The following is a 25,550-nucleotide window of genomic DNA, read 5'->3' as shown; positions in this document are numbered from 1 at the left end:
CACCCATCTCCCAGATACCCAGTTCATCTTCCCAGAGGCAACTGATGTTACTCACTTTTTTATATATATCTTTCCAGGAATTTTTTTTTTTTTTTAAAGATTTTATTTATTTATTTGACAGAGAGATAGAAAGAGAACACAAGTAGGCAGAGAAGCAGGCAGAGGGAGAGGGAGAAGCAGGCTCCCCGCAGAGCAGGGAGCCCGATGCGGGACTCGATCCCAGGACCCTGGGATCATGACCTGAGCCGAAGGCAGCCGCTTAACCGACTGAGCCACCCAGGCGCCCTTTCCAGGAATATTTTATACAAGAATGTGTATTATATATTCTATCCCTTTTTTCCATCACCAAAGTTGTAGCATACCATAGACAGTATTCTAATTGTTTTTTATGTGATACATCTTTGAGATCTTTCTTTTCAGTACATAAAGAGCTTTACTGTTCCCATTTCATGTCTGAATAGTATTCCTTTGTATAAATGCAACTATTTAAGCAAACCCGTTTGTTTCCAGTCACTTGTTATTATACACAATGCTGTAACCAAAAACCTTGTAGTCCATAATTTTGTCCAATCATTTATAAGATAAATTCCTAGAAGTAGCTGGGTCCAAGGATTTGTCATTTTGATAGACACAATGGCTTATTATCTTAATTTTTATTAAAGTATACAAGCACATAGGTTTAAGAATCAAATAATTCTAGAAGATTTATTAAAAAAAAAAGGAACCTAAACAGATACCATTCTCAAAGGCACCTCTGTTAACCCTTTTTTTTTTTTTTTTAATTTATGACCATGACTAGATAACAGGCTGCTTCGTCTATTTTCATGAGTTTTAGCATTATCCATCGCTCTACAATACGGAGATGAGGATTTGGCCTTCCTACCTGGGCCTCATTACACACTCGTACGCACGCACATTCAACCGCACGCACACCTTTTCCAAGGGTCCTCCCTAAGGCAGATTTTAAGGGCTTTCCGACAGCAGGCCCCCGCGAACTCGCCCCATTTCCCCACGCTTGTGACGCCCCACACCACGGGAAGCCACTAACCCCCGGAAGCTGGCGGGACCGGGGGCGTTCCCGCTCCAGCCCCCGCCCCCTGAGCCTTTCCGGCATTCCGGCCTCTTAGGCTAGGCCAGAAAAGAGGCGGAACTCCCGACTCCGAAGGCAGTTTCCCGGCGGGACTGAAAAGCCGAGTGCACCGAGTGTCGCGGGAGCAGCGCTTTGGTCCCCTGCTCCCGCGACATGGCCTTCAACTTTGGGGCTCCCTCGGGCACCTCTGGCACCGCTGCAGCCACCGCGGCCCCCGCGGGTGAGTGATCCTTCCGGACCTTCTCCCGGGGAGGAAGGGAGGCCTCCGGTCCACCCCCTCGGTCCGAGATTCTCCAGTTCCGGGATCCGGGGGGTGGGGGGACGGGGATCTCCTGGCTGCTTGGGGATTTTAGGTGCTTCGGAAAAGGGCGGGCGGCGGCAAAGCGGGCCCAGGCGGCTCCTGAGGAGGCCGCGGGGGAATTCGAGGCCCAGCCTGTGGCTCTCACGCTGTGGTGGGTCCCCGCAGGGCCCTGTCCTCCTGGGGGTCGCTTCCCGCCGCCGGGGAGCCCTTCTCGGAGAGACTGGAGAGCGGCTCCTCTTTCCCATTGTGGGAGACCCGCCCTGCCCTCCTCACCTCAGCCTCCGGGACCCGCGGGAACGCTTGCTCGGCTCCCTCTGCTGGGCTCGGCGAGGTTGGGGCTGGGGAGCCGCGGGCGCTGCCTTGCGGCTCCTTCGGTGCTGGCCCTTTGGTTCTTGCCGCGGGGACTTGACGCTCCTGCTCCTCTCTCCTGTCCCCGCCTCCGCTTTCTTAACTCGTTTGGAGCTAAGTCAAGGTTTGTCTTTGTTCCCTTCTGTAAAACCTGCTGACTCTTCTAATCCTTATCTTGCTTTCTTTTTCTTTTCTTTCCCCTCTCCCGTTTTAAAATTTTGTTTCTTTGTCTACACGCCTATCAGGATTTGGTGGGCTTGAGACTGCCAACTCCACCGCCAGTGGGTTTAATTTTGGGGGTTTCGGATTAACTGCTAATCCTGCAGTGAACTTTAATATTGGGAATTTCGGTGTTTCTACTACCTCGGCGACTCCGTTCAATTTTGGTAACAGTCTGGCAAGTGCAGGTAGATACTGCGGGTCGTATGTGTAACGAATGTTGGGAGCTGGAGTCCAAGAATATTTTGTGGTTCCTAGTTTTGGAAAGAACAGCGACTTGTCTAATGAAGAAGGGAAATTCATTTTCTAGTGTCGAATCAAAAACGTTTGTATCCAGTTTTGACTGTCTTAAAAGATTTGGTATTAAGAAGTCTTGCAAGTTATAACGTTCCTTTGTTAAACTTGTATTTGATTGAACAGAATATACCTTCCAAGTGATAAGAATTTGGAATGGATTATTATTTTGAGTAGAATATGTTTTCCAAATTGTTACGTATCTCTTCCAAAATAGAAGCTCATCAGTCAGGCCCATTTCTCTGGGATTCTTGGACTCCTGCAGTCATTTTTTTTTTTTTTTTTCATTTTTCCTGCATCTTTCATTGGAACTTCATTTGATTGTCCTTGTGTTTCCCAAGAGAAACAAGTCTTATACGAACAGCAGTATCCTGTCTTGTTTTTTTAAGGTGTATAACAACAATAATGTATTTCTTTGATCCACTCAGCAGATTAGGATACATTTCTATAAGGTATGTAATTATAGAAAGAGCCCCCAATTTTTTGCTGGATTTTTTGAGATATGAGCGGAGCAATTTAATTTATTATCAGATAGCATTGAGTTCTAGTAGGTAGGCTAGACATCTTTGCATTAAAAAAAATAATGAAGATTTTAGTATCTATATAGGTTGAAGCTTATTGGAAATTTGCAAAACACAAACTATGATGTGTATATATGTGTATATAAATTTAAAATAGGTCTGTGTGTACTTCTTATAGTTATCCTATAGAAAAGTCTTGTTCCTCTGCTGCTCGTATATGAATTTATTGTCCATATTCTCTTACATTATGCCACTTCTGCCCATGCCAATTATATGCATTTGGTAAACATTATTTATTCCCTAAAATTTATTTGGGTATTTGTGCAGTATTTGTTACTGCAGTGCGAATATCACCTTGGCATCTGATTTGAAACGTTTTGAAGAATACTTGAAACCTTGGATTCCAAAGATAAAGCTGTCCGTTATCGTTAAGTTATATTTTAAGTGATCATGTTGGTATGTTTATTATTCCCTGTTTGCTTAAAATTGGCACTGGGTAAAACAACATTATTTTGAAATTTGTGTTTCCGAACAAAGCCACCCAGCTTGTAATTCAACAACAATAAATAAACCTGTTGGTATTTGCTTGATTTCATGTTCATTTGGAGTTATCATTGTTAAGTATTGAGTTGTGATAATATAACTGTATTTTAACCACTTTTATATATGTTCATTAACTGAGACTTCAGCAAAGGGATGATAGAAATTCTTGTTTATTTTGTATCTTTGCAGATCCACTATTACTCATAAACATTTTTGGTATTAGGAAAAGCATGATAAGATACTAATATTGTGTAGCCAATTCAGAATATATCAATAGTTTTTCTGTAGGAGTGAAGAATAATGAAAAAGACTGAGAACAATGTTTTATACTTTTAGGTGATTTTTTTAATCAAAATGTTTACGGTTTCCAATACTGCAAATAGAACCTACAAGAAAATAGAGTATTTGGTTATGGCTACAACATGCAGTCTATTCTTAAGTAATTTTCCAAATCAAAATTATATGATGAATATCAGAGGGTTGGGGTTTTTTCCTTCTTATATCTTTTATGTAGCATGAATCTGTCTCTTATACTAGAAATATATGAGATTAAAAGTTAGAATTGCAAAATACTGTGGCATAACTCAGCACTAATGGTTCAAATATTTTTCTTAAAAGTCTTCTTGGCACCACATTGGTAATCAGGTAAAAACTGACAATAAGAAAAAAAAATAGATTGGCTATATTCCATCCCATTCATATGTCAAGTTACATATGGTTAAGATGAGTTTCATTTCTAAACTTAACCTAAAAATGAAATTTGTAAATCTGTCAGTTGCCAGACTAGTGCAGAAAGCTGTGCTAGTTCCTGCTCTCCTTCCTTGCTACTGCCTTCCACTTGTGGGGTTTTTTTTTTCCCCTTACCTCTTCCTTCAAGAAACACATTCTTGTTGTAGGGAGTTCATTATGTTTCCTTTGAAAAGTTCCTAAGTTTTCATGAAGGCTAAGTAGAAACATAAGCTAAAAGAGAATGTAAGTTAATTCACCGAAGCCAAAGTTGCAAACTGGCACCACAGTCTGCCAGTATGATCTGTTTGACACACTGTTTTAAAAACATTTGAATTTTTTGCCAAAAAAAAAAAAAAAGTGAATTAGGGTTTAAAATTCTGTAAATTTCACATAGAAAATCTAGATCTTCTGTTTCTCTTGGGAAAAATAGGAATATACAACACTACTAAACTACCATTCTCCCATAGCAGTAACCTGCTGGAATTTAGAAACTGCTGCCACTTTTAAAAACTATTCATGTTGTCTGTTTCACTTATTAATGTTCTCAGCCTAAATCTTGTAGGCATTTGAATTTGCAGCTCTTACTCTAGAAAGTAAATGCATAATCATTTTAGAGTTTGTTAAACATGGTAATAGGCTTAACATGTTTTATCACCTGTAACTGTTAATCAGCCCTTTAGTTGAGGGGTATATATTGCATTGTGGTATTTCTATTTTAAATACTTAGTCACTTATTTCTTGCAACATTGACTTCTTGATGAGTAGTATAGTTTAAAAAATTGAAGTTGAAAGTAGAGAAAGGAAAAATTAGATCAAAATATTTTGTCTTTTTACGTGGCAATGATAAAATAATTTGAAAAAGAAATTACTTATGTATACAAAAGACTCTTCCTTTCTATTTATCCTTTTTAAATTAGGTGGGTTTGGAGGATTTGGGACAACATCTACAACAGCAGGTTCTGCATTCAGCTTTTCTGCTCCAGCTAACACAGGCACTACTGGTAAGAGGATATCTTAAGTCATTTGTAGAAGTGAATGAGCTAGAGATCAGATTTTTTTTTTTTTTTAACTTATGCAATTTACATTTTTCCTTCAAAGGACTCTTCGGTGGTACTCAGAACAAAGGTTTTGGCTTTGGTACTGGTTTTGGCACAACAACTGGAAGTAGTACTGGTTTAGGTACTGGTTTGGGAACTGGACTAGGATTTGGAGGATTTAATACACAGCAGCAGCAACAGCAAACTAGTAAGTATAAGAGGCCTTCATCTTACTTCAAATATAAAACTGTAACATATAGCTAACATTGAGCGCACTGTTCAAAACGCTTTAATGGATCTCTTTTTTTGAAGATTTATCAATATTATGTTCCACAAGACTCCAAAAGCTACTTCTCATGTTTATATATGATGATAGCAACTGGGGAGAAGAGTGATTGGCAGGATCAGGATTATAAAGCCTCTGTGTGTAATAGCATTCCATTTAAATTTTCGTTGTTGCTAAAAGTAACACAAAAAAGAAAACTGCACAAAAGTACACCCTAATGAATTATATCAAGGTGAACACCCTTGTAACCACTGCCTATGTCAGGAGGTGGTCTCTGGCCAGCCACTTGAGAAGCCCTCCACATTGCGCTCACAGTCACTTCCCTATCAGAGGAACTATAGTCCTCTTTCATGGTGATCTGTTCTTTACTTTATAGTTTTGTCATGTAAGTGTGTAAGCATTATTGTTTAGTTTTATTTGTCTTAAAGCTTTGTAAGTTCCCCTGTTAGCACTCTTTTTTTTGTTTTGTTTTTCCAGTTTGTTAAAGAAATGAGATACTTGTCATACAGAATTTTTCAAGTCAGGACTTTACTGGATTGTATTCCTGTGGTATAGTTTAACATATTTCGTTGTCTTCTCTGTTTCTTGTAAATTGGGTTGGATGTAGGTACCTATTTATGTTGATAGTTCAGTTTTTTGTTGGGTTGCAAGACTATAGGTCGTATTGCATTCTTTATCAAGAGGTATATAATGTCAATCATGTCTATTCTTTGTCGTGTTAGCAGCAGCCATTGGTGATCATTACTTCGATCCATTAATTTATCAGGGGTTGCAAAATGGTATTATTCCGACTCTGTGACTTTTTTTCCATGTATTTGTTGGAATACTTTTATAAAGAGAAACTTTATCTACTATTTGGTGATTCTTTCCATATTTATAATTAGTTTTCAAAATAAAGAGTTGGTTCTCTATGATTCTCCAAAGGAGACCAATTAATTTTTATTTAATGTTAGGAACTTAAGTATTTCAGCTATTTGGTATTTTTTAATCTGTTGCAGTTATTATCCTTATTGATACTTAAATTGTTCCATTTTTGGCCAAAGATACAAGCTTCTTCAGGTTGGCTTCCAAGTCCTTTGACACAAGCTTAGAATTAGTCTTTGATAGCTTCCTTACTAGCTGATATGGCAGTATGCTCCAGGGTTATCTTGTATGGATTAATTTATTTAATTCTCACAAGAACTCTATGAAATAGTACTCTTCTTATCTCCATTTTATAGGTGAAGAGAGGAAACTGAGAGATTGTGACTCTTCCATAGACCTCCCAAGATGTAGGATAGAAACATAAATTCAAGTTCTTTGACTTCCTATGTAATGCTCTTTTCACTTTTCCAGTCTGCTACCTCTTAAAATCACTTTCATTTCATTGTTCTGAGGTAACTTGATTGATTGGCTAAAATTCATCCTACTCAGTTATTGAAGATTATTAAACATGAATTTCAAGAATTGTCTGGCCAATAGGACAAAGAAAATAGAATAGTAGTCTCAATTCTTCTTTCTAGTATTTCAGTCATTTCTCTTTGTTGGAAATCCAAGTACTTTAGGAGAAGAAGGGGAAAGGGAACTTCTTTTTTTGTTTCTTGAAATAAAGTCTCTCCAATTCTCAGGTATCATAGTTACACTTATTTTCATTAGGAAAAATGGGAAATTGAATTTGGTTTTATTCATTCGCAGAATAAAGGGGCTTATTCAGTTATTAGCAGCCACTTACTGACTGTATGTTGTATGTCAGGCATTGGTGATAGAAGGTTGAAAGCCACGATTTCCTGCTAATAGCCTACAAGGAGACAGAATAACAAATATTTAATTAGAATAATAAACATCCAGTTATACAGAATACATATGTAATGTGAAAGCACTAAAATGAACCCCTACAAGGTGTTGTGGAATACAAAAGAAGAGCTGAATCTTGAAAGAATTAGTCGGATAAATTCAGAAGAGGGTATTCCAAGCAGAGGGGATAACTGATAAAAGCATCATTGCATGGCATATCATAATGAATTTGGGACCTGCTGCCGTAAGGAGTTTTGAGTTTAATCTGCAAAGATTATGGAACTGTTGCCTTATTTTTAAAACCCCTGCTTGTATGAGATGCTTGCTGTCTGGTAATACTGTCGGTGATACTCTAATCTCAGCTGCTGACTTCCTGGACAGTACCTCTTATTCATTGAAAACTTTGGCAACTGGCTGTTAGTCTTCCTTTTCTTTTCAACTTCTATCTATCTGGGTTATTTAAACATCACATGGCTATATATTCAAACAGCCATGCCATCTACCTTTTATTCCAAAAACCTCTTCCATTTCTCTTAAACAATTCCTACCCTGGACCTTGGCAACATCTGAAAATGTTCTAATTTCAAAATCACTGGTGTGAACATTCCACAACCTATTGTTCTTTTAGCCTGCCTTTTTAAATACTTCGAATATAGCTGTTCCTAGACCTCATTAGGTCTTTAGATCAGTGATATTTTCATTTAGACCATTAGACCATTTAGACCATTATCCGTTCTTCCATCAGCTCCTTCTTGTCTTCACTAACCTCTCTAATTAGCTTAGATTCCATGTCCTTCCATTTCAGTCACTGGTTGCCAAATGCTAAACTTTGTCATTGTATCATGTGCCTGAGGGGGTAAAAAATCCCAAGCGGGTGAAAGCCCAACTGTCTGTCCGGATACTGCTTGAGAAAAATCACACAATACAAACGATTGAATAGTACCTCTAAATTCTTAATCACTGACTTAAGTTGGGGCGTCAACATTGCCTGGTAATCCTTAGAAGTTTATTTAATTTATTCTCCCACCTTCTATAACAGTTAAACCTTTATTCTCTTCAAATCTCAGATTTCTCTATTCTTATTTTTAGCAGATGGCCTTGACCTCCACTTCAAAAAGAAAATAAAATCCCTCATTGCAGTTCCTTCAGTTTCCCACTACCAAATCTGTTTATCTTCCTCCCTCTATACTCATCCTTTTCCCTTTTCACCTGTGCTCTGGATCTCATTCTTCCAAGCGACCCTTCTACTGTTGATTATTCTTTCCAGCAACACCCCTCTCCCCAAAATAGTCTTCAAGTTCTCTCCCCAAAGATCCTTCTTATCCACATTTAAACAACCTGAAGTTTCTTTTTTCTTAAAACAGTAACCACAAAACAAAACAACTTTAATCTCACATCACACTTCAGTTGCTGTTCTCTTCTCCTCTTCATAAACTACATGAAATAGTTATGGAAAAGGGGATCCCCCTCTGTTGTCTTCTGTTACCTCTTAGCCCACACTGATCTGGATTCTGTTTTCTTTACTCAAACAGTTAAGATCATTAATCCTCTCAAATCCAATGAATACTTACTTTCTACTTAAATGAAAAATTTAACACACAAAAATAAGAGTAAAACGACCCCATAGTCTACTGAATAGATTCAGCAAGTCAGAATTTGCCATACTTGTTTTATCTATCTCCTTGGCTCCCCCGCTTTTTTTTTTTTGATTGCTGAAGTATTTTAAAGCAAATCCCAAACATGTCCTTTCACCCTCACTGTACTGTGCTTCTCTCTTTAAAAACATGGACTTCATTCCAATTCACCATTAATAATTCCTTGGTATCATCTAATACCTAGTCCTTAATCACATTTCCCCATATGTTTCATTAAGGCTGGTTTATTCAAATCATGATCCAAACAAGATCCCCACATTCATTTTCTTGTTATCATATCTCAAGGTTTTTTTTTTTTTTTTTTTAGAACGAGAAAGCGTGTTGGGGATGAGGGAGGGAGAGGGTGAGAGAGAATCTTAAGCAGGCTCCACACCCAGTGTGGAGCCCGATGCAGAGCTGGATCTCACAACCCTGAGATCATGACCTGAGACGAAATCAAGAGTCGGACACAACCAACTGAGCCACCCAGGCACCCCTCAAGTTTCTTTTTAGTATAGAGAGTTCCCCACTCCTTTTTTCCCCCCTCAAGAATTGTTGGAGAGACTGGGCCAGTTGTCCTGTGAAATGTCCCCAATTGGAGATTTGTTTGCTTGTAGTATCATTTAACTTTATCCCCCATTTTTCTGGTAAATGAAGTTAGCTTTAGGTACTTTATTAGATTCAAATTTGACGTTTTGCCATGGATACTTTGCCAATTGTGCAGTGTACTTCATACTGCATCACATTAGAAGGTGTATCCCTCTTTTGGTGATGCTGAGATTGATCAGTGGGTTCGGGGGGGTGACAGCCAATCTGTCTTATAAAGTTCCCCATCAGTCTTTAACTTAATGGTTTCATTCATTGATGATCATTGCCTCAGTCAGTTATTTTATTAGGAGTTGCAAAATGGTGATTTCCTAACTCTGCCCTCCCTTCCACACTAAAACTATTCTGTAAAAGAAGTTTTGTTTTTTTTTTAAAGATTTTATTTATTTATTTGACAGAGAGAGACACAGCGAGAGAGGGAACACAAGCAGGGGGAGTGGGAGAGGGAGAAGCACGCTTCCCGCTGAACAGGGAGCCCGATGCGGGGCTCGATCCCAGGACCCTGGGATCATGACCTGAGCCGAAGGCAGACGCTTAATGACTGAGCCACCCAGGCGCCCCTGTAAAAGAAGTTTTTAATCATCCCACAAGATTGCTTGGTCACCCTGAAATATAATTTGTATAGGAAAGGCAGGCTAAATTCTTTTTAGTTGACAGTTTTTGTAAGAAGTTGTTGGTGGCCCGATTATTTCCAGTGGTGTCCAAGGAATTGAGGTTTTTTAAAATTTTTTATCTTTTAAAAAATATAATTCTGAATGCAAGAGTTTTAATAAATTGAATGTGCTTGAGTTGGTTGCATTTTTTTTTTTTTTTTTTTTTTTGATGCTCAGATTGTCAGTTTTGGCCAATATGAGCCCTTAACTTCGATAACCTGGTCTATTTTTTTCTTACCTAATTGTTTAGTACTCTTTATTGCTTCTGCTGGTTCATCTTCCTCCTCCTCTTTACCAGAGATTTGCCCATGCTGTTCATCTTTGCCCCTACATCATGGCCTGGCTGACTGCTTCTTTTATGCCTTAGTGAATTTCTAGTGGAGCAGAGCAGCCTTCCCTTGACCTCCCGCCCCCAACTTGATTAGCTCCCTCATTTAGTACTCTGATGACCTCTGTATTTCTCTGAGGGACTTACCACAGTTGTTACTATTTATTTGATGTGCTCAGTTTGTTTACCACTCTGTCCTTAGTATTTAGCTCTATGTCTGATATTTAGTGGATACTCAATAAGTATTTGTTGAATGAATGAATGTATGTATGTATGATATATAAAACCAGGACAGACTATATATTGTCAGGAAATGTAAAGGAAAAGAGCTTTTCAAGGAGGATGTGTGTTCAGTGAAAGTTGAAGATTTTCTTTGGGAGCTAAGCGCTAATCAACAGCATGAGGGCCCTGAGAATGTAGAAAGGTATGAGAAGTCTAATATGCTAAGGTTTGAAAAGAGTGTATTGGGTTTTGTAATTTGAGTTCCTCAATGCCTTCCAGCTAGTGAACTCTGAGTAGACTAGTATTGCTATAATCTAGTTTGAAGTGTAAAAAGGAAGCTCAGTGTAAATCAGTCCAGATCATAGTTTATCTCATTTAAAAGTTGAAGAGATAAAGCCTAGGAATTTCTTGGCCAATGCTAAAATAGATAGCTTTTTTTTTTTTTTTAAGATTTTATTTATTTGAGAGAGAACAAGTGGGGAGAGGGATAGAAGGAGAGGGAGAAGCAGACTCCCTGCTGAGCAGGGAGCCCGACATGGGGCTCAGTCCCAGGACCCTGGGATCATGACCTGAGCCGAAGGCAGACGCTTAACCCACTGAGCCACCCAGGCGCCCCTACAATAAATAGCTTATGAGCTTATAATGACCAGGATTCAAGTCTTCTAGCTTCTAGTCCAATTCTTTACAATTTTTATATATTCCCATTTGGAAATTAATACTATTCATCTGGAGGATAATAAGAGACTCTCTCTAGCCCTGTAGCAGCCCCAGTGACCTTGTGGTACTTAGAACCTTTAGATCTGAAAGAAAAGTTAAGTATCATCTAATATAGTGGCCCTAAAACTCAGAGCATTTTGGTATTCATGATTTTTCTCTTATCTCTATACCATTTGTATTATTAAGAATTTTAAGTCAGTTTTCTTTTAAACATTACATATTTATTTTAAAAGGAAGATTTGTATTACTGCTATAAATTTTGGAAAGCCAGTATCATCTGCTATAAAGACAGGATAACTGAAATTAAGCACACAGAAAATGTAATAGTGTTAATAGATTCTAGCTAATACTTTTGCCTTAAGCTCTGAGCCTTAGACTTACGCTTTCCTTTGGTAAAATGTGAGATAAGCAGGTGTTGTGAGTCATTAAAGGCAGACTAGTACCAAACTGAGACTTTTAAAATATATTATCAGATAATTAAAAGATAACTTCTTGTTATGTGAATTAGTCTATTTAGTGACTCAACTGTTGCCTGACAGCTATAATTTCATGTACTGGGGATACTTAACCTCCCACTTTGGAGATACTGATCTGATCTAACAACGTTACCTTTTCTGTTGGAGAAATTGTAGCACAGAGAAGTTAAGTGACTTACCCAAAGCTACACGGCCTGCTAAAGCTTTTAGCTTAGAATCCTAATGATTATTAGTTCATTTGTTTTTCTTTTTACTATGTACTTCTTTGTAGTAAGAGAAGGAAAAGTGATTAAGTTGATATTGATAAAACAATGATATAATGATTCTTTTTGCTTATTTTGTGTCCTCCAGTTTGTATTTATTACACACATGTAATAGCAATAAAGGTTTAAAAACCAATTCTGCAACTTCACAAACTTTACTTTTCCGTATCATATCCATATGCATTTTTTTATGTGGGTCTAATATGAATCCAACTAGTGTACTGGTAATGGAATTACTTGTATTAAGAAGATAATCATTAGAAAAGTAAGTTTAACATTATAAGGATTCTTCTAGTATATTAGTTTCCTAATGTTGCCCTAACAAAGTATCACAGACTTAGTGTATTAAAACAATACAAATTTATTATCCTATAGTTCTGGAGATCAGAAATTCAGAAATGGGTTTCACTGGGCTAACATCAGGGTGTTGGCAGGGCCATGTTACTTCTTGAGGCTCTAAGGGAGAATCAATTCCCTGGCCTTATCCAGCTTTTAGTCTCTCTCCCCGCATTTCCTGGCTTATAGCCAGCCCCTTCCTTCGTCTTCACATCTCACTTTGACTCTGACTTCCCGTTTCCCTCCTCAGGACCTTTATGATTGTGTTGAGCTCACTTAGTGATAATCCAGGATAGTCTGAACTCAATCTCTTAATTTCATCACATCTACAAAGTTTCTTCTGCTGTGTAAAGTAACATATTTACAGGTTCTGGGGATAGGATGTGGACATGATGGGGGGAAGGGGCATTATTCGGCCTACCATACCTAGTATCTGAATTGACGGATTCTTTTTTTTTCTTAAATACTAACTACGGGGTACATTTCTAGCATTAGGTGGTCTCTTCAGTCAGCCCACACAAGCTCCTACACAGTCCAGCCAACTGATAAATACTGCAAGTGCTCTTTCTGCTCCAACGCTGTTGGGAGATGAGAGGGACGCTATTTTAGCAAAATGGAATCAGCTGCAGGCCTTTTGGGGCACAGGAAAAGGATATTTCAACAATAACATTCCACCGGTGGAATTCACACAAGAAAATCCCTTTTGCCGATTTAAGGTATTAGTATTTCTTTTGATCCTCACGTGAAGAGTGTGTGTAAGAGAGAATGTGATATTTGGATTAAAATAATACGAAGGAAACAATTGCTTGGTCTTTAGTACTCCTTGAATATGGTACAATTATACTTTTGTTTTAAAGATACAGAAGTTATTAAATTGAAGTGATTTCTTACATATATGTGATTGAAGGTGACCAGAGTATGAATGAATGAAGGAAGGTATGATCAGAATGTAATTTAAAACTGAGGAAAAAATGTTAACGAAAGGGGAGTGGTCTGCTTGGCATCTATAAAGTGGAGACCCAAAACTAAATTTGGTGATACTCATGTAACATTGTCCAGGAATGTATACCCCAGCCAGCAGACAGACTGTATGTGCTGTTTGGCATGTATAATTCTGTTGTCAACTATTATAACTGGATGCTAAAGCCATTAAAACAGTATAATCTTTTTCTTTCTGATTCCATGCCTACCAAACAACCTTCTCATTTGAATTTGGCTTCTCAGAGATTGTCTCATCAGCCAGTGAGAGTATTTACGTCAACTCGATGGCATTAAAAATAACTAATGTATTGCAATCCAGTTTATACTTCAGCTACTTTTTTTTTTAAGACGTATTTAATAATTTTCTAGAGAGGGTGCATGTGTGCGGGGGGCAGAGGGAACGAGAGAATCCCAAGCAGATTCTCCGAGTACGGTGGAGCCTGACTTGGGGCTGGATCCCACGACCCTAAGATCCTGACCTGAGCCAAAACCAGGAGTCAGACACTCAACCGACTGAGCCACCTAGGCACCCCAGCCACATTTCAGTGGCAAAAAAAAAAAAACAACACTTTTTGTTGCCTGTGTCAGTCTCTAATCAATATGTATGTAAGCTTGTGTTTGGAGCTGCAAGCCTGAGGATCAGACCCTTCTCAACATGGTTAAACAACAAAAAGTGACTAGCTTATCTTACTAAAGAACATCTCTCTATCTCATCACTCTAATAAAAAGAAATTTTAAGTGTATATAGTTGAAATTTTATACTTTTGTTTAGTGACTAAGAGCTATACAGTGCACATAGGTTGAATAGAACTTTTTTTTTAAGTTGATACATAACATACATATGATAAAATGAGAACTAGAATTCTTTTTTAAAAGGTGGATTATTGGGCTCCTGGGTAGCTCAGTTAAGCATCTGACTCTTGATTTTGGCTCAGGTCATGATCTTAGAGTCGTGGGATCCAACCCTGTATAGGGCTCTTTGCTCAGTGGGGAGTCTGCTGGAGATTCCCTCTGTCCTTCTCCCCTTACCCCTTCCCCCCCCCAAAATAAATCTTTTTTAAAAAGTTGCATTATAAGTGGTGACAAAAGAAAAGGCTTCTGTCTAAAAGAGTAATTCCTTAGAAATTTGTCATATTTAATACTATGTTAAAAACTAACATGCTTTGTAAAGTTTTATATTACATGAAACCATAAAATGATGTAGACATTCTTTATAGTATTGTAAGTTTGACAGTGTTATTCTACTTTAAAAGTATTTATATTTAGAAAAAAAGTATAGTAATCATATCTTTGTATATCTAAAACTTAGTTTAACATTCTGTAAGTCAGTATAGTAAAATAAATTAGGTCCTGGTCCATGACTTTTGCAGTCATTTTTATAATGACATGCAGAATTGTTTCATCAGAGTTCAGAAACACCCAACAATAATGAATATCAAAGTTTTTTAGAGGAGAAGGCTATTTGGTTACTCTGTTGAAGAGAAAATTTTAATTTCACTGTAAGTTTATATTATTCCTGGGTAAAATAGTTTCTCTTTATACTTGTGATGAGCTAGGGCACAGAATGGTGGGAAGAATAATTATTTCCTTCATTAGCAGACATTAAGCTGTTTTCCTTGTTTTAGCAGATATTTAACGTATTAATATTAAACATCTGATGTAAAATCTGTACATAGTTTTGATATTGTTTTTGTCATTCTACAGGCAGTAGGATATAGTTGTATGCCCAATAATAAAGATGAAGATGGGCTAGTGGTTTTAGTTTTCAACAAAAAAGAAACAGATATTCGAAGCCAACAACAGCAGTTGGTAGAATCATTACATAAAGTTTTGGGAGGAAACCAGACCCTTACTGTAAATGTAGAGGGTATTAAAACATTGCCAGATGATCAGTAAGTATACATTAAATACACCATTTATTTCTGTGCACCTTGGTCCAAAGAGAGTGATCCAACAGCGTTTTTGTTGATAAAGCACAAATTAAATCTTACAATGTTATTACTCAGCTAGTGATTATTCAGTATTTATAACATTTGTTTAAAAGCATTTTTCTTAATCTTGGAGTTATTTTATTTTATTTTATATTTATTTATTTTTCAGAGGCGGGAGGGACAGAGTGAGGTGGGGAGAGAGAATTTTGCAGGCTCCACGCCCAGTGCGGAGGCCAGATGCGGGGCTTGATCTCACAACCCTGAGATCATGACCTGAACCGAAATCAAGAGTCGGACATTTAACTGAGCCACCCAGGCACCCCTTAATCTTGGAGTTCTTAACTTACCAGATGCTAATAATTCCTTAGATTTTTCATTCAGAAGCAGGAAGAAATGTTAATCATGGCTGTGTGTGCAAATCAAAGGCCACAAAGACGTTATTGGAAAGTTTTAACTGATTACTGTTCATGCTCATTCATGGATAGTAACTATGACTCATTTACTTCTTATGTCTTCTGTATAATTTTCATACTTAGTGGCAAAAGCATTTACTTTGGGATATGTTGGGTTAGAAGAATTATTATTAGTGAGATAAAATAACTGAGATCAGATAAGCTTCAACAGAATCTCCAAAGTACTTCTCAATTCTGGAAAAGATAGTAACATTTACATAGTACTTTGCAGCGAAGCAAATGTTTTATAAATATTATATGTCTGTCTCATTTTATCATTCAAGTTGATTTACAAGTGAACATAAAGTAAGGGTTCCTTATTTTCCAAGATTTAAGAGAATACTATTTTCTAAAACAACAATTTCTGAATTCAACTAGCATCTTTCTAAAATCACATGCTGCACTGATATGAGTTGTAGCTATGAGTTGTGTGCTCTTTTATAACTTGGTTATTTTTCCCCCAGGACAGAAGTTGTCATTTATGTTGTTGAGCGTTCTCCAAATGGTACTTCAAGAAGAGTTCCAGCTACAACACTATATGCCCATTTTGAACAAACTAATATAAAAACACAGTTGCAGCAACTTGGTGTAACCCTTTCTATGACTAGAACTGAACTTTCTCCTGCACAAATCAAACAACTTTTACAGAATCCTCCTGCTGGTATGTTTTTAGTCACAGAGTTGAGGAAATGAAAGATTTAGAAATATATATGCTTCCTCTATTTTGGGGAGGTATTAGTTGGTTATTAATAAAACTAGTGTCTATCATGTCTGCTAATTTGGGACAAAGTTTTGAATGTTTTCATTGCATTTAGCTTTTCTATTCTATAGCTAATATGCTTGTTAGAAATGTTGGGAAATGACAAACTAAAGAAAAATAATCCATAATCCATCTACCCAAAGGTAATTCACTTTTAATATTTTTATTTTTTTCTAACTTGTGCTGAGCATTCAAGTAAAACCTAAATAAATGTGTTCTCACCAAAAAAGATTGTAAATGGCATAACTAGATTGACTGTATTACAGATCCTCTTTATCTCCTTTCCACAGAAATAGCTACTACTAATAATTTATTATACTCTATTAGTCCCTTATCTGTGATTTTAATATGGCATATGTACATGGAAATCCTTAAAAGGATTTTGCATTGTACATTTACTGCAACTTGCCTTTTCTTTTTTTTTAAAGATTTTATTTGACAGAGAGAGATAGTGAGAGCAGGAACACAAGCAGGGGGAGTGGGAGAGGGAGAAGCAGGCTTCCCGCTGAACAGGGAGCCCGATGCGGGGCTCGATCCCAGGACCCTGGGATCATGACCTGAGCCGAAGGCAGACGCTTAACGACTGAGCCATCCAGGTGCCCTTACAACTTGCCTTTTCAATTGTAGTATTTCATAGCACTTCCCATCCCATGTCAGTACATGAAAGTAAATATTCTTTTTAAAAATCTACATGGAATACCATGGATGTACCTTACTTCACTTAACTTCTATGTTATTTCCACCTTTTCATTATTATAAACTATGCAACAATTAACATCCCTATAAATATGTCTTAGAACACATGGATATGTATTTTAGAATAGATCTCTGGTAATGAAATTTTTGAGTTAAGATTATGTATATTTTATGTATTGTTAGAGACTGCCAAATTGCTCTCCAAAGAAAGTTGTACACATTGTAACAGGAATGTCTTCTTTTTCTCATACTTCTTTTTTAATATTTTCTCATTTTGATCTTTTTTTGCCAGCAATGAGATTGTCAGTCTCTTTTAATTTTGCCATTCTGAATGCAAAAATCACTTACTTTCATTAGCATTTCCCTGATTTCTAGTCAGTTGAGCATCTTTTTATATGTTTATTAGCCATGTTTGTATCTTTTGTGAATTAACATCTCATGTCCTTTACCCATTTTCTATTAGATGTTTTTGTTTTCCTTTCTGATTTATAGGAGCTCTTTCTGTATTCTGGAGGTTAATGTATTATCCTATAGATTGTAGGTATTTCCTTTCAGTCTATAACTTTTTTTTTAAGCTTATCCTACAAAAATTTTCATTTTTGTAGTGGTCATATTGAATAGTAATTTTTCATTACAGCTTCTTTAGGAAGGCCTCTCCCATACAAATATTATAAAAACAGAGGATAGTTTTTTTCAGAAAAAATATTTCTTCTTTTTGGTAGGTGTTGATCCTATTATCTGGGAACAAGCCAAGGTGGATAACCCTGATTCTGAAAAGTAAGTATACCTTCATCTTATTTTCATATAAGGACTAAAATTTGCTAAAGAATGTTGACCCCTGGCTGGTTCAGTTGGTAGAGCATGGAACTCTTGATCTCAGGGCCATAAGTTCAAGTCCCATGTTGGGCATGGGAGCCTACTTAAAAAAAAAAAAAAATGTTGACTGATAAGGCCATATAATATGGTGAAAACCTTGACATCTGAGTATCACTCCCCTAATTATACTTGCCTTTAAAAGTACAATTTTTGACTGAACTTTATTTCCTCATTTGTAAAATAAGGTTGAATAAAATCTGATTTAACACTGTTGATTTCATAGTCATTGATCTGCCTTTGAACCCTAGAAATTTATTGTGAAATTACATGAATGTTATTATGAAAAACCCTAATTTCTTATACTTTGTAATAATAGTAAAAGGCTTAAGGTCTGATAAGTGACCACTTGGATTTCTTCAGGTTAATTCCTGTACCCATGGTGGGTTTCAAAGAACTTCTTCGAAGACTGAAGGTTCAAGATCAGATGACTAAGCAGCATCAGACCAGATTAGATGTAAGCATTTAGCTTCATTCTCTGCCTCTGGGAATAGTAAAAGAGATTACAGACACTTCTTTTTACCATGTGGATTACTGTTATGTCTTAGAGGGAAACAAATAGCGTTATGAGCAAATTAACAATTACAGTTTTGTGCAACTACTTAATATAGAGCCTCCAAAATCATGTAAATCTGATTTGGTATATTTTAACAAAGAATTTAGAATTGTTGGCTTAGCATTGCTGTTAGGCTGTTATTTCCATTTCCAGCCAGGGAATGCATATTATTATTATTTGGCGGGGGGTTTTTTTTAATTTAAATTCAATTAATTAACATATAGTGTATTATTAATTTCTGAGGTAGAGTTCAGTGATTCATCAGTTGCATATAACACCCAGTGCTCATTCCATCAAGTGCCCTCCTTAGTGCTCCTCACCCAGTTACCCCATCCCCCCCCACCGGCCCTCCAGCAACACTGTTTCCTGTAGTTAAAGAGTCTCTTATGGTTTGTGTCCCTCTCTGTTTTCATCTTATTTTATTTTTCCCGGGTTTGTTTCTTTTACTAAGCAGAATCATGCTGTATGTATTGTCCTTTGATGTGCTTGTTGGAGATGTTATCAGCCTAGCACACTCCTTTTATCCATTATATATTCCACAGAATTAGTGTCACTATTTGGGTTGCTTCATTCTGCTGTTATAATTATGCCCACTTTTGTGCACAACCCAGCACAGGGGCTGGAATTTGAGGGGAAGGTGTGTTGACTTGGCATTGAGCAGGTGGCAGGCTGTGCATGCTGACTCAGGCAGGAGGGCGGCTAGACTGTGAATTTGGGACCCACAGGCCGATGGCATCCATGTGTGATGGGGACATGGCTGGTTTTGCTTTTAACTTTTATTTTTCTGGGAAACTATCTCTCCTTCTGTTCTGAATGAAAGCCTTGCTGGATAGAGTATTCTTGGCTATAGATTTTTTCCTTTTAGCACTTGGAATTTATCATGCCACTCCCTTCTGGCCTGCAAAGTTCCTGTTGAAAAACCTACTGATAGCCGTATAGGGTTTCCCTTGTATGTCACTGCTTTCCTTTCTCTGCTGCTTTTAAAATTCTCTTTATCACTACTTTTGGCCATCTTATTTACTTTGTGTCTGGGTGCAGACCTCTTTGGGTTGGTTTTGTTGGGGGCTGTCTGTGCCTCCTGGATCTGGATTTCTCTTTCCTTCCCCAGATTCAGGAAGTTTTCAGCTATTATTTCTTCAGACAAATCTGCCACCTTTTCTCGCTCTTCTCCTTCTGGGGTCCCTCTCATGCGACTGTTATGCTTGGCAGTGTCACTGAGTTCCCTGGATCTGTTCTCATTTTGCATATTTTTTTCCCCTGTCATCCTCTCAGCTTGATTACTTTCCATTACTCTGTCCTCCAGGTAGCTGATCCGTTCTTCTACTTCCTCTTGTTTTCTATTTATTCCAGGTGGTCTATTTTTATTTCCATCTAGTGAGTCCAGTAGCTCTAATTGGTTCTTTTTTATATCTCCTATCTCTTGGTGGAGGGTCTCATGGAGGTCCTGCACTCCTTTCTCAATTCTAGTGCATATCTTTATGAGCATTACTTTAAATTCGCTATCAGACATATTACTTATCTCCATTTTGTTTAGGTCTCTTGCTGTGATTTTGTTCCGCTCTTTCATTTGGGACATACTCCTCTGTTTCCTCATTCTGTGTATTGCTGTGTCTGTTTCTATGTGTCAGGAAAGACACCTACATCTCCCGCACTTGAAAGTAGTGGCTTTAGGAAGAAGAGGTCCTGCAGCGCAATGTCTCCTTCTCAGCAGAAAATGGTGCTTCAGGGGGTCTCCTCTGTGTGTTGCTCCAGGGGTGTCCTCGCGTTGTGGCGGAGCTGTGTTTGCCGTCAGTCCAGTCTAAAGTGGCTCTCTGCCTGTTGTGGGCAGAATCTGGTGCCCGTGTTGTTAGTGGGCCGGCCCGGGGCTGCCTTGGGCTTGAGTTGAGTCAGACCAGGCGTTTGCCAGAGATGCAGGAGCACCTAACTGCGGGCACTGTCCCTGTGTCGTCCCCTGAGAAGCTTTTGTTGGAGGGTGGGGCCTGCAGTCAGACCTACTGCCTGCCCCCAGCGCACTGCTGGGGTCACAGTCAGACTGGTGTGTGCTTATCTTCCCCTCTCCCTGGAGCAGGACTCACTGTGGAGTGGTGCTGGCCCTTGTCTGGGCCGCGCGCACACTGCCAGGCTTGTGGCACCACTTTGATGGGATTTTACTAAGAGCGATTGGAGGGGGTGGATCTGCTTCGTTCTAGCCTCTTGTCTATGCCGGGCTGCAGAGAGTCTGTTCTGTCAGTTTTCGGGCTGCTTTCTGGGTTATTTATGCCGACGTGGGTGCTCTCTAGGTGGCCACGTGGCAAGAGGTGAGCCCAGGGTCCTCCTACTCTGCCATCTTCCAGCAGCCTCTCGCATATTATTTTCTTAAACACTTATTTATGAGGCCTTACCAAAATGAAGGCTATAGTTGTGATTCTTTTTGTTGGCATAGTTTAATGGTAGATTAATGAAGCACACTTAAATTATCGAATGCTTAAATCTACCTAATATCCTTAAAGGTTCTTAAAGGTAACCTCCAAATTTTCTTATGTGGAATTCCTGACGACATACTCATTCAGACTGAATAGTGAAAAGCTTACTGCTTTATAAGCAACCCATGTCATTGTCAGCTAACTAATTGATACAAATTCTCTTATTTACATTGATCCAGTCAGTATCTGCCTTGGTATAACTTACACCCATTTTCTCTGGCATTGATTTGTAGGTGATCACTGTGCTTCCTATGACAGCATTACAGATATTTGAACATCGTAATCATTTCTTCCTTTTTATTATTCTCTTCTCTGGCTATAAACTTAAGCATGGTTTTTCATGTGACATGATTTCCAGAGCCTTCATTATCTTGGGCTGGACACATTGGATTTATCAGCATCATTTTTTTTTTTTTTTTTAAAGATTTTTTATTTATTTATCTGAGAGAGAGAATGGGAGACAGAGAGCATGAGAGGGGGAGGATCAGAGGGAGAAGCAGACTCCCCGCCGAGCAGGGAGCCCGATGCGGGACTCGATCCCGGGACTCCAGGATCATGACCTGAGCTGAAGGCAGTTGCTTAACCAACTGAGCCACCCAGGCGCCCCTATCAGCATCATTTTTAAAATGAGTTGCCACAGTACTATAAATTGGGTATGACCAAAGTTCTTCAAAATAAGACCAAAGAAGCTATTACCTCTCTTTATTTTTGTTAGTCTTAGTAGAGGTTTGTCAATTTTGTTGATCTTATCAAAGAACCAAGTTTTTGGTCTCATTACTTTTGTCTCTAGTATTCTGTTTATAATTTCATTTCTGTTTTTAACCATTTTCTTTGTTCTGCTTGCTTTGGGTTTATTTTTTTCTTTTTCTGGTTCCTTTAGGTAGCAGCTTTAGGTTATTAATTTGAGACTTTTTTTTCCTTCTAAGCACCGCTTTAAATCCCACAGATTTTGATAATGTCTTATTTTCATCTCTGATACATTCAAAATATTTTCTAATTTCACTTGAGAGTTCTATCTGTTGAATTTTTTTGACTAATAGATTATTTAGAAGTATGTTTCATTTCCACATGTTTGGAGATTTTCCTTTTACTTTCTTGTTGATATCTAGTCTAGTTCTATTATGGTCAGAGAACTTTGTAGAATTTCAATTATTTTAAGGTTTTTAACCCACATGCCTTGGAAAAGAATGTGGAGAATGCTGCTCTTGGGTGGAGTTTTCTGTTAGTGTCAGTGAGATCTGGTTGGTAGATTGTTCAAGTTCTTTATTCTTGTTGATTTTTGTGTTTACTAGTTCTGAGAGGAGAATTGGGAGTCTCCAGCTACAGTTGTGGATTTGTCTTTTTTTTTCAGTTCTGTCAGTTTTTGCTTCATGTATTTTGAAGATCTGTTGTTTCCTCTTTTCTGCCGCCTTTTGGGTTTTTTTGGACACTTTTTAGCATTCTGTTTTTAATTTACTGTCCTTTCAACAATTTTTTTTTGATTGCCATAGGGCATCTCTCAGTGGGGGTGGGTGTTGTGTTTTGTCCCCAGGGCACATTTGGCAATGTCTAGGGACTTGTCTGGTTGTTAGAACTGGGGGAGTGCTACAGGTATCTATTGAGTAGAGGCAAGGATGCTGATAAACATCCTAGTGTGTGCAGAACAGTGCCTCTGCAACAATTACCACGCCCAAATTAATACAGTAGTCCCCCCTTATCCACGGTTTCCCTTTCCGTGGTTTCAGTTACCGCAGTCAACCACTATCTGGAACCCCTATCTATGAATCATCAGAAGGACAGTAGTAGCCTAGTGCTATGTCACAATGTCTACGTCATTCACTTCGATTCATCTTATCGGGTAGGCATTTTATCATCTCACATCATCATAAGAACAGTGGTGAGTACAGTACAATAAGATTTTGAGAGACCACATTCATATAACTTTTATTACAGTATAATTCTATTTTATTGTTAATTTCTTAATGTGCCTCATTTATAAATGAGGCTTTATCATATGTATGTCTGTATAGGAAAAAACATAATAAATTTAAGGCTTGGTACTATCCATGGTTTCAGGCATCCATTGGGGGTTGTAAAACATATCCCTCATGGATGAGGAAGGACTGCTATAGTACTGGAGTTGAGGAAACCTTTTCTGGATATTACAATGTATCTCCTAACATCAGTGTTAATACAGACTTTTCTTGGAGCTGTAAGCATGATGCTCACTTCACAGTTTTGGGCTTTGTTGAACCCAGAGTGGGGTATGCCAGAGGGTGGGGACAGTGGTAACTCATCACCAGTTCAGTGGTACTTCAAATTCATGTCTTCTTCCCCAATCCTCTTGCCACTATTTTTCAGAGTCCTCAAATAGTTGCCCATGCATTCAAGTTTTATAGCTATATTCAGTAGGAGAGAGAGAGTAGCATATACTTAAGTCCATCTTGTCCAAAATCAAAATTGTTCCTATCTTTTGCTAGTTTTTCTGTTGCACTTAACTTTTCTTTACTGAATTTCAGGAGTTCACCATTACTCTGGATTTTAATCTCTAGTCTGATTATATTGTTCAGATATCTCCTACTTTCTCATAGCTCTGCCAACTCTGCAGAGTGTCCTTAGTTGAACAGAAAACTTTAATGTAATAATATCCACTAGTATCTTGCCCTGTTTTCTTCTTGGGAATTTGCTCAAGAAATCATTCCTTACCCCAAGGTCTGAGAGTCTCCTACATTTTTTTTCCCTAGTATTTTAGAGCTTAACCTTCCACATTTGGGTCTTCTATCCTCACGGAGTTCAAGTTTGCACAATAAGTGGTATGAACCCAACCTTGTTTTTCTCTAGTGGGTCAGATTTTCCAATGTCATCCATAAATAACATCCAGTGTTATTTTCCCCCAATGATTTATCAAAGCATTTATGCTATCAGGTCACCATATGTAAATATATATATATGATGTATTCTGTTCTTTAATCAGTGGCTTTGTAGTGTATTTCAGCGTGTGATACAGTGAATCTGATTCTTCTTTCACAGTTGTGGCATCTTTATAGATCTTTACTGTTCTATTAACAGTGTTAGAATCAGTTTGTCAAAATGCTAGAATTCTAGGGGCGCCAGGGTGGCTCAGTCGTTGGGCGTCTGCCTTCAGCTCAGGTCATGATCCCAGGTCCTGGGATCAAGCCCCGCATCGGGCTCCCTGCTCGGCGGGAAGCCTGCTTCTCCCTCTGCCTCTGCCCCTGCTTGTGTTCCCTCTCTCGCTGTGTCTCTCTGTCAAATAAATAAAATTAAAAAAAAAAAAAACAAAAACTAGAATTTTAGTTGGAATTGCATTAAACATTATTTGTAGAGAATTGAATCTTAATAAATTATTCCATCATGAACATGTTACATTTCTTTACTCATTGAGGTCTTTACTCATTGAGGTACTGTCCTTTGAAACAATTTTAAATACGTTATTTTTATTATGTTAGTCACCATACGTTACATCATTAGTTTTTGATGTAGTGTTCCACGATTCATTGTTTGCATATAACACCCAGTGCTCCACGCAATACGTGCCCTCCTTAATACCCATCACTGGGCTAACCCATCCCCCCATCCCCTCCCCTCTAAAACCCTCAGTTTGATTCCCGGAGTCCATAGTCTATCATGGTTCGTCTCCCCCTCTGATTTCCTTAAAAACCTTGTGCATTCTTCCTTGGGTTAATTCCTAGATTTATAGTGTTTGTGAATAAATAATGGTAACATTTCCATTTTTTCTTAGTTATTGCTGGTTTAGAAGACCACTATAGTCTTTCGTGTCTGGAATCCTGCCAACTCCTCAAAACCGGGGCGGGGCGGGGGGGAAGTACCTAGGTTACATAGTATAAAACATGGCTACCTACTTTTGTTCCTTCAGCATGACCTGTCACTGGAAAGTTTCCTTAAAAGGTGACATGTCCAGGTGGACATAACTAAAATATGTCTTGCACAATCTTCTTACCCTCTTTCTTACAACCTCTTAATATAAGCCAATGCCAAAGAATGATTAATTATGATAGGAACAATTATGGGATTAATTCAGGTTGGGTAGCTTTAGTGAAATCAGATTTAACTCCCATCTGTAAGGTTAAGACTTCATAAGGCAGAACAGTATGCTTTCAGGCCAGGCAAAGAGCAAATCCAAGATGCAGAGGCATAAAAACGTATTTGGTTGTATGATTAATATCCTTCCTTTCCCCCTACACTCTGATCAGTCCCTCTCAAGTATTCTGCAGCAGTTAATATTGGACTATACTATCCAGAAGTAGTTAGATTTAATTGTCTATTAATGCCACTCCTGGATGTCACTATAACTATTGACTTTTTCCATTCATGGGCTGGTTGTTAATATTACTAAAAATTCCTTATTTCTGAAGTATATGTTTTTTCTGTGCACTTTGCCTCATCACTAAATTTCCTAGAGCTCTTAAACCTTTGAGTGGTACTTTTTAATTTTTAGATGCACA

At 38.1% G+C, this 25,550-nt stretch overlaps 1 protein-coding gene and 1 long non-coding RNA gene across 3 annotated transcripts in view; one reads left to right on the top strand and one right to left on the bottom strand.

Annotated features, from left to right (window-relative positions):
- Positions 1-1,192: 1,192 nt before the first annotated feature.
- NUP54 (nucleoporin 54) overlaps positions 1,193-25,550 on the top strand; it is a 32,056-nt gene continuing 7,698 nt past the window's right edge. The window contains exons 1-9 of one of the 2 annotated variants that reach the window (XM_036102047.2): positions 1,193-1,310; positions 1,985-2,146; positions 4,963-5,046; positions 5,144-5,290; positions 12,866-13,092; positions 15,062-15,249; positions 16,205-16,401; positions 17,919-17,973; positions 18,433-18,526. In XM_036102047.2, the coding sequence (XP_035957940.1) occupies positions 1,244-1,310; positions 1,985-2,146; positions 4,963-5,046; positions 5,144-5,290; positions 12,866-13,092; positions 15,062-15,249; positions 16,205-16,401; positions 17,919-17,973; positions 18,433-18,526 (1,221 nt within the window). In that variant the 5' untranslated portion in view covers positions 1,193-1,243. The remainder of the gene's footprint in view (positions 1,311-1,984; positions 2,147-4,962; positions 5,047-5,143; positions 5,291-12,865; positions 13,093-15,061; positions 15,250-16,204; positions 16,402-17,918; positions 17,974-18,432; positions 18,527-25,550) is intronic. The other variant, XM_036102048.2, reaches the window with a different exon arrangement.
- LOC118542140 (uncharacterized) overlaps positions 7,013-25,550 on the bottom strand; it is a 32,041-nt gene continuing 13,503 nt past the window's right edge. Inside the window, exon 2 of the long non-coding RNA XR_013446386.1 lies at positions 7,013-7,145. This is a non-coding gene — a long non-coding RNA (uncharacterized LOC118542140). The remainder of the gene's footprint in view (positions 7,146-25,550) is intronic.

Source organism: Halichoerus grypus, chromosome 3 (genome assembly GCF_964656455.1).
Source record: "Halichoerus grypus chromosome 3, mHalGry1.hap1.1, whole genome shotgun sequence".
Lineage (NCBI taxonomy): Eukaryota > Metazoa > Chordata > Mammalia > Carnivora > Phocidae > Halichoerus > Halichoerus grypus.
The sequence above is the reverse complement of the archived record's forward strand: the minus strand, read 5'-3'. Positions and strand labels throughout refer to the sequence as shown.